This window comes from Camelus bactrianus, chromosome 22, assembly GCF_048773025.1.
Source record: "Camelus bactrianus isolate YW-2024 breed Bactrian camel chromosome 22, ASM4877302v1, whole genome shotgun sequence".
Taxonomy (NCBI): domain Eukaryota; kingdom Metazoa; phylum Chordata; class Mammalia; order Artiodactyla; family Camelidae; genus Camelus; species Camelus bactrianus.
Genome location: NC_133560.1, coordinates 26,957,284 through 26,970,265, shown reverse-complemented (window position 1 = coordinate 26,970,265; position 12,982 = coordinate 26,957,284). Strand labels below are relative to the sequence as shown.

The 12,982-nt window shown below is 53.2% G+C and overlaps 1 protein-coding gene across 1 annotated transcript; it reads right to left on the bottom strand.

Moving 5' to 3' along the window:
- Positions 1–934: 934 nt before the first annotated feature.
- On the bottom strand, positions 935–7,932 carry PEX11G (peroxisomal biogenesis factor 11 gamma). The gene is made up of 5 exons (XM_010966795.3): positions 7,800–7,932; positions 6,293–6,478; positions 4,814–4,992; positions 2,133–2,195; positions 935–1,511 (listed from the first exon to the last, which is right to left on the bottom strand). The coding sequence occupies exons 1-5, from the start codon at positions 7,857–7,859 to the stop codon at positions 1,280–1,282; spliced, it is 720 nt and encodes a 239-aa protein (XP_010965097.1). The 5' UTR covers positions 7,860–7,932; the 3' UTR covers positions 935–1,279.
- Between the last annotated feature and the right edge of the window lie 5,050 nt (positions 7,933–12,982).

The window sequence follows — 12,982 nt, the reverse complement described above, 5'->3', positions numbered from 1 at the left end:
CTCACTCAGTCTCCAGACAGGCAGGCAGGTGCTGCTCCGACCCCTACGCTAATCTTGCAGGTGCCCCTGGGCGCTGGGAGGGGGTCTCTGCTGAGGCAAAGCATGCCCCCCTTACAGGAGGGGAGAGGGAGGCTCGCCGGGCCCGGCGCCTCCAGAGGGCCCCCAGGTGGAAGGGCAGGGGGCTTCGGCCAGGGGTGTCTCCTGCACCCCGTGCCACCTGAGCAGCCCTCCATCCCAGCCATTCCGAGCCACGTCCCTTTATGAAAGAACAAAATGTGGCTGACACCACAGGAGACTTCGGGGGCTGTAAACGCTGCCATTGGTTGGCTCTTCGGGCGCCTGTGAGATGAGGGGGGGAGCCCAACGCCCCCGCCTTCCCGCCGGGGCCCAGACGCGGAGGTCACAGGAGTGAGGGGCGGGTGCGGGCCAGCCACCAGCCACCACCGCCGCCCGAGGCCACACACACGCAGCCTCCCAAACGTCAGACTGGAAAAGCAGCTTGTCCCGTCCCCGGGCGCTCCCCACGGGCAGGGAGACGGAGCCTCGGGCATCTCCACAGGCGCTGGGAGCCCACGAGATGCTCAGACCGGCCCCAAATGGCCACGGCAACCCTGGCAACTACCCTGACCCTGTAGCTGAGTGGGCGATGCTTCAGCCACGACACGCATTCCGAGATGCCCAGGGGCACAGACGCGGGCCTGGCCCGGCCCGGCAGAGGCGACATCCACGGCCGGGGTGCCTGAGCCCGCGAAGTGGGAGAGCTGCCCTCGGTGGGGTCAGCAGCGAGAGAATGTTCCAGAAGGTGGGCAAGGAGGTATGGCTTCCCACTGTAGCTCCATGAGGCACAGGGTTGCCCCACCGGGCCAGGGAGAAGTGTGAAGGACAGGCCGCAGGCGGCGGGGTGGGAGTTTAGGAATAAGCTCTGACACCTGGCTGGGCACCAGCACCACAGCATTTCATTGATTCTCATTTCAGCTTTCCTCACGCTGTCCCGGCCCCCCTGCTCGCCTCAGTTAGAATACAGGCCTCTGGCCTGCAGCGGCCTTTTCCCCTGCACGCCAGTCTCGGGGCCTTACCACTCTGCTCAGGAGAAGCCTCCCCCGCAGAGCTGGGTCTGGGGGACCTCGCCGGCACACCCTGCGCATCCTCGGCTGCATCTCCCCGCACCTGGCCTTGATTTGCTTGATTAGAGAACCGGCCCCCTCCCGGGTGATCACTGCTCCGCGGGGAGGGGCCCCCATCAGGGTTCTGGTTGTGTCTGAGGACTCCCCAGGCCGTGTCAGGAGGCGGCGTCAGCCTGGCCACTGGCCTGGACTGCCTGGTACATGCTGAGGAGGGAGGAGACGGTGCCCAGGAGGCCCACCAGCCACGGGGGGAAGCGGCCGGCCCACAGGACGCCCGGGGGCAGCCAGTGCACCGCGTTCGCCAGGTCAGCCAGGTTGCTCAGAAGAGCCAGCGCCTCCGACCGGATCTGGGCCTCCACGGTCCTCCGCTTGCCCCGAGGCCGCTGGCTGCGGGAGCAAAGAGGGGGGCTCAGGGAAGGCCAGGAGGCACCCAAGCCTAGCCGCAGGGGCAGGGTTGAGGAGTGCTGGGGAGTCGGGAGGGCTGGTGGGGTCTCTCAGGGGGACCATGTCGTGGTCACACCCGCCAGAGGGAGCCCACGGCTTGAACAGAGCACAGCCCGGCGTGGGGTCTCAGGTCTACACCTCCGTCCTCCCAAACCTCCAGAGTTGGGCAGGGAAGTGGGCAAGTTCTGGGCATACGCCAGGCTGGGACCTACCCCATGTTCCTTCCTGACCCTGGTCCTCAGGAAACTGGCTCCATCCCCCATCTTCCTCCCTGATGGGGGGGTGGCCGGGAAGGCTCAGCCCTGGAGTCCTGGCTCTGCCACCTCCTGTCTACGGGGCCTCAAGTAAGCCTCAGTTTCCCCAGCTGTAAAAGTGCCACCATCCACCTGGAGGCTGCAGGGAGGCCCCATGACCTGGCCCACATCACACCCCAGCACGGGGCCTGTGCAGGGCAGGGCTGACCACTGGTGACTGAGCACCTCCCTGGCTGGGGAAAGCCAGGGGGGACCCCAGACTGCGGGAGGAAGTCAGCCTTTCTCCTGGGCGAAACCCCGGGCATCGTACCTGGTGAAGGCCGCCGGGGGGCTCCTCAGCCTCTGTCTCAGCTTCAGGACCATCCACAAGGACCTGCAACACCACAGAGGCTGGGGCAGGAGCGGCAGGGGAGGCTCGTCCCTAACGCAGACCCCCACCTGCCCACGTCGTAGGTTCGGGAGTGTCCAGTGCTTCTGACACGGCCAACCAGGCCCCAGCCCACCTCTGCGAACTACTGGCCCGGGACCACGGCTCAAAGGAACATCGTGCCACACGGGGTGTCTACGGCCCTGCTGGGAGGCCGCCCCTCTAGACGAGGCTGATTCCCCTCCCTGCACCCTGGCTGGCTCACCTGGTAAATGTGGACCAGAGGAGCACCGTGGCTGTCCCCTCCCCCTGACACAACCAACCTGTCTGAGGTGAGTCGGAACAACCTTCTGGACCCTGAGGGCTGGTGTGTGAGACTGAGGAAGCGGCCGCCAGGAGGGCGTCCTCCAGTGCTCCCTGGGGACTCTGGCCCTGCACGATGTCCACCCAGGCTGCTCCGCCCCGCCCTTGCACCCTGCACCCTGGGCTGTGGGGAGTGTCGGTGAGGGAACATGCCCAGTCCTGCCCAGTGGAGGGCTGACCCCAGCCAGACTTCCTGACTGGGAGGTCCAGGACCTGGTCCCATCTCCCCAGCCACTGTGTGCCCATCCAGGTGACATGTCCTGAGGGCAGGGGACACAGGGCAGCACCACTTGGGGAACTTAGAGCAAAATGCTGACTCCCAGGCCCCCAGGCCCAAAGAATCAGAACCTCTGGGTGCCTGAGCCTGGTATCTGCCTGTCAACACCCTCCCAGGTGACCGACTCTCTAGCACCCTGGGGTCTTAAGGACCCCTGGTCGTTGGTGAGTACACACCAAATGCTCCCCAACCCCCACACCCGTGGCCGTGCCACACACAGAGAAATGATGGGAAAACTAGATGCTCTAAAAATGAACGGAAGAATAGAGCACAGAGGATTTCAGGGCGGTGAAAATACTCTGTGTGGCACTTGTCCGGTGGGTATGTGTCATTATACACTTGTCCAAACCCAGAGAATGTACAACACCAAGACTGAACTCGAACGTCAGCCACGGACCTGGGCTGATTATGCTGTAATAAATGTAGCCCTCCGGTGCCAGGTTGACAGTGGGGGAGGCCGTGCAGGGCTGGGGGTATGTGGGAACTCTTACTTTCCACTCAGTTTTGCTGGGAACCTAAAACTGCTCTAGAAAAACAAAGTCCATTTGAGAAAAAAAATGAATGGAACTAAGGCTGCCCCTAAAGCAGGAACGGGAAGTCTCTCGGAGCCGAGGGCACAAGGCGCACGGAGGAGAGGCCCTGAGCCGGGGCCCCCAGGGAGCTGAGCCCCAGGGCGTCCGGAGCACGGCCCACGGACCACCGGAGGCCCCGAGCGTGCACATGGACACCGTGACTGTGAGGGGAGTGGGCCTCAAGGGGGAGCCGTGTCAGGGAAGCAAGGAGAGCAGAGGTAAGTAAAACTGAGTCAGCAGTGTGAGCTCAAAGGCTTGGAGGACTCACTGAAGCGTAAAGAGTGGGCAGCTCTGGGCTGGATGACGGGGTGAGCTGAACAAAACCCAAAGTGAAAGATTCATTGGCATTCAAGTAGCAGCAGACACAGGCACTGCCAAGCACCCCAGGGTCCGAGGCCGCCCCTCTTCCCCTCACGGATATGAGAGCCCTTTACTGCCCTGAACTCGGGCCCTGGAGGCACTGCTTCGCCTCTGCTTTCTGGGGCAGGAGACTCTGAACAAAGCCACCCAGAAAATCTGTCGAGGGGAAGATGTTTGGGAGGAAACCATTATTAGAAACCTTATGGGGTTTTTGGAAGCACAGAGCCAGTTTAGAAACTCCTGGCTGTTTTATCTGAGGTTTGCTGATGACAACGCAAGCAGGACTTGGGGACCCGGGTGAAGGCAGCTACGTGAGCTACTTCTGTCCAGGCTCCAGAGTTCTTTTTCCTGGGTCCTGTGGGCACAGTCACGCCCCGGCCCCCAAAAGATGTATGGACTTCCTAGTCCCTGGCACCGGTGATCTGTTCCCTGGCACGGCAAAAAGGACTCTTTGCAGATGGGACTGAGCTCAGGGGCTGGAGATGGGAGATAACGGGGGGGCCCAATCTAGTGTCACCTCAAGGGTCCTCATAAAAGGGAGGCAGGAGGCTCAAAGTCAGAGATGTGGCAACAGAAGCAGAGGCTGCACCAGAAACTGACACAACATTGTAAACTGACTATATTGCAATTAAAAGAAAAAAGATTTTTTTAAAGTAAAAAAAAAAAATAAGCAGCAGCAGAGGCTGGAGCAGTGCACTTCAAGGATAGAGGAACGGGCCACCAGCCGAGGAATGCGGGCCGCCTCTAGAAGCTGGAAAAGGCCAGGGACAGAGGTCCCTGGGAACCTCCAGAAGGAACACAGCCCTGCCGACACCTTGATTTTTAGCCCAGCGAGACCCATGTAGGACTTCTGACCTTCAGAACTGTTAGGATGATCTGTTTGTGTTGCTTAAAGCCACCAAGTTTGCGGTAATCTGTTTCAGCAGCAACAGGGGACAGATACAGCGAGGTGGTGACAGAAAGAGGAGAGGCAGGAGAGGAGAGACCCCTCCGCCTCCAGCCTGTCTGCCCGGCTGCCCAGGGGCCTGCCTGCGGGCAGCGACACCACTTACCTAGCAATCCCCAGGAGCAGGGAGAGGCCCCAGAAGGCTGTGCTCAGTGTCCACCACCAGGCAGAGTCCACGTGGAGGATTTTGGCATCAGAAGCCCAGGCGATGTGCTCACAGGGGTAGTAGAGCTGGTCAGCCAGGTTTCCCAGGACAGACACACAGCGCACAAAGATGTCCTCTTCCTGCAGGACCGGGAGAGAAGGGGCGGGGGGGTGGGCCTGGGGTCAGACCTACCCACTGCCCATTTTAGGGGCCCAGGCCATGCCAGGTGGCAGTCACAGGGCACTGTCCAAGCCTGGCAGGCCGGCCCATGGCTGGCCCTGCAGGAGAAGGCTCGATTTCTGCCTCCCAGCCGTATGGTCAACACTGCCCAGTGGAGCAGTGGGTCTCAATTCAGCCACACAGTGGAATCCCTGGGGGGGCTTCAAAAATCCCACACCACAATTTTTTTAAGTTCCCAGACGATTCCCACGTAGGACAACCTGGGATGCCCTGCATCAGAGCCTTCCTACCCCGAAGGCTGCCAGTTCTTGTTCTTGTTCTGGTGAGGGATATCCCAGATGCAAAGGGCCCTCCACCCACTGCCTGGAGACTCAGGGGAGCCCTCACAGAGGAGGTGGGGGGCAGTCCTCCGGGGATTCACCACAAGCACACTCTAATCAAAGAGGAGGCTGGAGAGATGGGCGTCAAAACAGGTCCAGGGAAACACATGAGACTTGGGATGATCAGGCCACAGGCTCTGGGGCTGGATAGGGGAGCATCTGAGTAAGGGGCTCAGAGCGGAGACCCAGGAGAGCAGGGGGAACAGGCAGGGCAGCCCAGGAATGGGCATGACTTGGCCAGGCTGGCCCTGGGCAGCTTCTCGGCCCACCCCCTGGGGGGAACAAGCTTGTCCCCAGGGGAGGAGCACTGCTCTAGACCTACCAGAACTCCTGTGGAAGGATGCGGTGCAGTTGTAACAGCAAAATATTATAATCTCCCAAGTCAACAGGGAGCGGTTAAATACATCACCATCTGGCCATATGGCAGAGTACTATGTGGTCATAAAGAAGAAAAAAGCTCCTTTTGGACTGACGTGGGATGACCTCCAAGTCGTAGTGTTAAGTGAAAAAAGCGAGTGGCAGAACAGTGTAAATGACACACAACTATTTACATCAACAATGTGTATTTGCCCGTGAAGTTACAGATCTCATGATAAAAACACGGGAAGCTGACAACAGTGGCTGCCTCTGAGGAGGAAAACTGAGGGCTGGGGGATCAGGAAAGAGAGAGATTTTTTAAGTACACAGTTTTTTGGAATGTGCAAACCTACTAGCTATTTTTTTTAATTTAAATTGAAATGAGAACATTTGTCTCAAAAAACAAGTGAAACTGAAAACAATAATAAACCGCCCCTGCAGTTGCTTTTATAAAGACAAGTCCATAAGGCACTGGCTTCCCGGGGTCTGCACCCCCTCCCTACGGCCCCACGCACCCCATTACCTCTGTCCCCAGGCCGTACTGCTTAGTGTAGACAAACATGGCCGCATCATCAAAGAGTCGCAGGATGGTCCTGCAATGGCTGAATTGGGAAGACAGTGCCAGCAGGCGCGTCCCCACTTCTGACCTGGCAGATTGTTCCACCAGGATCCCGCCCACCAGCTGGCAGCAGTACCCCAGCGTTCGGATCTGTGGGAAACCAGAGGCAGTCAGTGTGGCCCTGATCACCCCTGACCTGGCCGTGGGCCCCGTGGGATCGAGTGGGAGGAAGAGTCTAAATCAACAAACTTCCAGTAAAAGCCAAAAGTTTCAAAAGATATTTGTAGGTGGGACAAGTGGAGAAACATATCATTGTCCAAAAGGCATTGCGGAGACTAATGGGACTGCTGGCTCATGTCACCAAGGGGCACAGCCTTTGGAGACCAAGGTAATGGGGACAAGAAAAAGAAAACCCCATTTGCCACCTCCTGGATCTTTTTCCCAACAGTCAGGAGGACTAGGTGGAAATGTATATTTGCATCTATCTGGCTGGACCAAAGCCCGTGGCTGGGCTGGGGGGTGGGGAAGTGAGTGGGCATCAACCAAGTGGACAAAAGGATAATCTGCTTGTATTACTTTTGTGAGAATGAACTCACTACTCACTGGGGGGTTTAGGGGCACTGTGAACTACGTTTATTTATTTCATCTGCTTTTCAGAAGTTGCTCTTCCCTGTTGTTTTATATATTATTTTTACTTGTAATTGCTCTCCAGAGCCTTTGTAATAGCAAAATGCTGCAACTTAAATGTCCGGCTTGGGGGGATTTGTTAAAACCTGAATGCCCAATCACAGTGGATTTGGTTGGATCTAAATGCCCAGCCACTGATACGTTCCCTGATACAGCCTGAATGCCTACCTGTAAGAGACCGATTGGGACAAGCCCACAGTCTGACCTCAGAAGCCTGGAAGGAACAACCTAAATGCCCAGCCAGTGGAGATGGTGGTCAGAACTTAAACATCCAGCTGTAGGGGAAGCCCTGCAAAATCTTAAATCCCCATATGATAACTGTTTCAGATAACCCAGGGACTAACTACAGAGGCCCAGTCAGATTTAAATATCCAACCATGAAGCTGTTTGGCATGGAAATGTCCATCCAGGTTGAAGTGGCCGGAACAACCTAAGTGCCCAGTTTGGTCAGAACCCAAATGTCCAGCCATAGGGGGAGCCCTGCAGCACCCTAAGTCCTCCCATGACATTGTTTGGAACTCCCAACGGCCAATTTCAGTGATCCAGTCGGATCCCAAATGTGCAAACGTGAGGATCTGGTTGTACGGTAAACGTTCAGTCGCACTGGGTTGGCCGGAACAATCTAAATGTCCACCGCTCGGGGACAGGGTTGGAGCCCAGCTCGGTCAGGGCCTCTGCCAGGGGGGATCCTGAGTGACCCCGCTCCCTCTCTGGCCTCAGTTTCCCGGTCTCTGAGCTCCGGCCCGACTCCGGGACCTCTGGCCGCGCTGCACCCCAGCCTCACCAGGCGGTCCCGGCCCCTGTACGACTCCAGCGCCGACGCCAGACCGCTCAGGGCCGCCATGGCGACTCCGCCGTGACGTCCCCGCGACTTCGGCGAGCCGCGCCAGGGGGCGGGCCCCGCGAGAGGCCACGCCCCCCCCCCGGGAACGTTGTGCGCAGGCGCGGCCGCGACCCTTTGTCCCGCAACCAGCCCTTTGTCTGCCGCATGGAGGGACAGGGTGTGCAGCTGTGGCGCCGCCACGTGTGTGCACCCCCGCTCCTTTGCACCCAGGAGGGCCCCGGGAGCTCGCAGCCTTCTGCCCCGCACTGGCTCGTCCTTTCAGAGTTAACCAGCTATCCACCAAAAAAATACATATTCCAAGCAAAAGCGCACCAGCCTGTTTACTGCGGTCCAAGAAGGGAAGCTTCTTTGTAATTTTTTTTCATCACCCTTTCTGTATTGTCTGCTTGTCAATAGTGAGCACGTATGGCTGCTGTGATACCGTGTAAGGCATTATTAGAAAATTAAGGAAATGCATAGAATCCTTCTAGAAGAATAGGCAACAATCTGGTAACTGGAATTGCACCGGAAAGGATAACTGGGTGGCTGGTGTCGACTAGAATAAGAACGCACACCGTGAGCTGTGAGTTTCCCCTTTATTTGGGGGCTTTCTGAGGACTGTAACCGAGACTGCCCCTGGGGTAGTTCTGCCCGGAAGAAGTGGAGGGAAGGGATACATGGGATTTGGTACGAGGGTATGTGTAATCAAGCACACATCTCAATAGAAGGTTGCTGCTAGTCAGGAGGAGCAGATATCATAGTTAATGATTTTAGTGCTTTTCTTCAGTATGGAAAGATGTAAGAATCCAGGCTCATAGAAAATTTTTCCTGAAAGTATCTAACTGAAAGGCCTGTTCTGCCAGTTTTCCCAGAGCACAGAGAGCCTCATGCCTGATCTCCACCCTGAACTCCTTTCAGGGTGTGCTGAAGACCGGCGACTGCAGTGGCCAGTGACTCAATCCTTGTAGAGGCGGATGGCGGGCGACATTCTTTAGCTGTCACTGGGCAGAGATTAAAGTTCACCTTCGTACCATTTTATAGCTCTTGAATTTTATGCACTGCAGATTACATATGCTATCCTATTTTTCCTGAGGTTAAAATGATAAATAGGGGTCAGGGAAAGATAAGCAGGTTTACCAATAGGCAGACACAAAAATGCATATTTTACAAGGTGTGAAGTTGTACCTGACCGTGGTTTTGTTCTGCATTTCCCTAATGGCTAATGATGTTGACTGATTCCCTTTTATTAAACATTTTCTCTTTATTTCAATTCCTATTACTCTGCCAGCCTCACTCACTCCTTTCCAACCACATTGCCTTCCTCCTGTTTCTTGAACTTACAGCCCGCACCTGCCTCAGGACCTTTGCATATGCTGCTGTTCACTCTGCCTGGAAGGCTGTCCCTCACCTCCTCCTCGTGTTTACTCAAATGTCCTCTTCTCATAGGACCTCCGCATCACACCCTCCTCAGCAATTCCTACCCACATTTCTTGCTGCTTTATTTTTTTTTTAGCTTGTTACACTAACATAACTGTATATTTTGCTTCTTTACCTAGTCGTCTGGTTATTTGTCTAGTTACCTGGTTATTTGTCTCTCCTTGACAGAATTTGAACTCCACTAGGGCACGGATTTTGATCTGTCTCGGTCACAGCTACATCCCCACAGTCTAGCACAAAATAGGTTCTCAGTAAGTGGTGTTGCTTGTGGGGCTCAGCATCCTGTCCAAAGCTCTCTGTTCATGCTCCATCCACACTGTCCTGGGAGACCTGGTCCTTGCTCACGATTTCCCTAGCCACCTCTTTGCTGGCCTCTTCCCACTCTCTCTCCAGTCCTTCCCTGTGTCCTGCTGCCACCTGTCCCCTGGACATTTCCCCTGCGAATCCCACAAGCCCCCTCGCACTCAGCAAGCCCCAGACTGATGTCAGCATCACTCCCCAAACGTCTGGCTCTTCCATGCCCCCATCTCAGGGCTGCCCCACCTATCACCCAGCACCATCATGCTCACCTCTTTCCCTCCACAAGCCCCTCCCATGTCCCAACAGTCACCAAAACACCCCTTGAACCCAGCCACTTCTTCCCAGCCCACAGCTCCCTCCATAGGCAACCCCCATTCTCTCTCTCTCCTAGACCCCAAGCCCTCCATCCCAAGGCCTGCCTTCCCCATTATATCCCAAGAGACTCTTTAACCCTCACATCGGTTGGAGGGTAATAGCTCAGAGGTAGAGTGAATGCTTAGCATGCAGGAGGTCCTGGGTTCCATCCCCAGTACCTCCATTAAAAATCAATCAATTAATTAAAATAAACCTAATTACCTCCTCCCAAAAATAAGGAAAACCCTCACATCTGACCACAGCCCTCCTTGCTTAAGACCTGGGTGCAGGGGTCTGTGCGCCCCCCCCCACCCCTACCAATTGGAGATACTGTTTCATCAGCAGAAAAATGTCCGAGCCCAGCCTGAGGCCTGCAGAGGGAAGGGAGCCTCAGGCTGCAGAGCTGCCGCTGCACAAGTGCCTGGATCCCTTCTTGAGCCTGTGCTGTCCCCATTGGTCTTGTAACAGCACGATGCATTTCTCTGCGTGCCTGTGGTGTGCCAGGCCCCATGCTAGGCACCAGGGAGACAGCAGTGAGCCTGGCGGGCCCGGCCCGGCCCTCCAAGCACCCTCCAGCATCTGGTTAGGGCCGAGCTTGACCTTTGAGAAAGAGACAGGAGCTGGCCCGGCATCCACAGCTAGGCGCTGGTGTTCTCCCGCTGGACAGAAATAATTTCACAAAACGCCAGTGTCAGACAAGGTCGCTCTGTGACCGTGGTGGACTAAGACAAAACAAGCCCACTCCGTCATCCCGTCTGAACGCAGACAAAACACAAATGTTTTCCACACCACAACAGCGACCAGACATGGCCTGTCCTGGCTGATCGGAGTGACTCCTATGTCATCACCAATCAGCACTTTCGTCTTGCTTCATTCCTTAGACCTCTGTATCAAATAATTCAGCTTCTCTGTAACAGCGTTACCTACCCCTCCGTGCTTCCTGACAGCATCTGGGAGCCCCCAGATCCTCCTTTCCCCAACAGGCAGGGAAAATATCTATTTGCCTCAACCTGGCTGGGCTGAAGCCCTCAGCTGGGCCCTGGGCTGGGGAGCAGGTGATGGAACCTCAACCCAGCAGACAAAACAACAGTTGACTTGAATTTAGTAAAAAGGAATCCACTCAGTACCTAAGTCCTGGGGCTCCAATTCAAAGTGCAGGGACCACCCCAATGCTCACAGCAGCACTACTTACAACAGCCAGGACATGGAAGCAACCTAAATGTCCACTGACAGATGACTGGATAAAGAAGATGTGGTGTACATATATACAGTGGAATACTCAGCCATAAAAAAGAATAAAATAATGCCATTTGCTGCAACATGGATGAAACTGGAGATCGTCATTCCAAGTGAAGTCAGCCAGAAAGAGAAAGACAAATAACATATGATATCACTCATACGTGGAATCTAAAAAAAAATGACACAAATGAACTTACTTATAAAACACAGGCTCACAGGCAAGGAAAACAAACTTATGGTTACCAGGGGGGAAAGTGGGCGGGAAGCGATATACTGGAAGTTCTAGATTTGCAGATACTACTCTATATAAAATACATAAACAAGAAGTTTCTACTGTATAGCACAGGGAACTATAACCAATATCTTGTAATAACCTATAAGGAAAGAATATGAAAACGAATCTATGTATGTCTATGTATGACTGAAACATTATGCTGTACACCAGAAATTGGCACAACACTGTAACTGAATATATACGTCAATAAATATATATATATAACAAGGTAAAGAAATTGCTTTTTCCTTTAAATTTTTTTTTGTATTGTAAAATACACATAATATAAAACTGACCATTTTAATCACCTTTAAGTGTTCGGTTTAGTGGCATTAAGTACATCTCCATTTTTAAAAAATGTTTATTTTTTATTGAATTATAGTTGGTTTACAAGGATGTGCTAATTTCTGATGTACAGCATAGTGATTGTTATATATATATATATATATATATATATATATATATATATATTCCTTTTCATATTCTTTTTCCTTATAGGTTATTACAAGGTGTTGTATATAGTTCCCCGTGCTATACAGAAGGACCTTGTTGTTTATCTATTTTATATACAGTAGTGTGTGTCTAAAAATCCCGAGCTCCCAATTAAGTGCATTCCCATTGCTGTGCAACCATCACCACCATCCACCTCCAGAACTTTTTCATCTTCCCAAACTGAAACTCTGTCCCCATTAAATATCACCTTCCCATTCCCCCATCCTGATATATTTTATGAATTATTTTTATTTGTCAAAACACCTCAAAAAAAGAAAGACAAGGTGGAGAGGGTATAGCTCAGTGGTAAAGCGCAATCTTAGCATAATCAAGGTCCTGGGTTCAATCCTAAATAAATATATAAATAAACCTAACTGCCTCCCTGACAAAAATAAAATGAATTTAATTTTTTAAAAAAAGTCACATTTCCAACCAGTAAAAGCATCCAACACAGAGCAAAACCCCGCTTTTTTTTTGTAATTGAAGGAAAGTTGATTTACAATGTTGTGTTAGTTTCTGGTGTACAGCAAAGTGATTCAGTTTTACATATACATATATACACATATATTCTTTTTCATTATAATCTATTACAAGATATTGAATGTAGTTCCCTGTGCTATATAATGGTCCTTGTTGTTTATCTACTTCATATATATTAGTGTGTATCTGTTAATCCCAAACTCCTAATTTATCCCTCTCCCTCCTTTCCCCTTTGGTAACCACAAGTTTGTTTTCTATGTCTGTGAGTCTATTTCTGTTTTGTAAATAATTTCATTTGTATCATTTTTTAAAGATTCCACATACGAGTGATACCATGTGATATTTGTCTTTTTCTGTCTGTGTGGGAGCCCATGATTGGGTTAACAAATTTTAACAGACCCCAGCCGCTTGTCTCCTTTAAGAAGAACAAATGTGCTTAGTAACTGCTTTGCAAGCAGGCTCCTGTGCGTCCGTCCACACTCCTGTCTCCTTGCCCTAAAAAGCAGAGACAATGCTTTGCTTGCATAGTTGAGGTTTTAGATAGCACTCTGTCGGCCAGAATCCACAT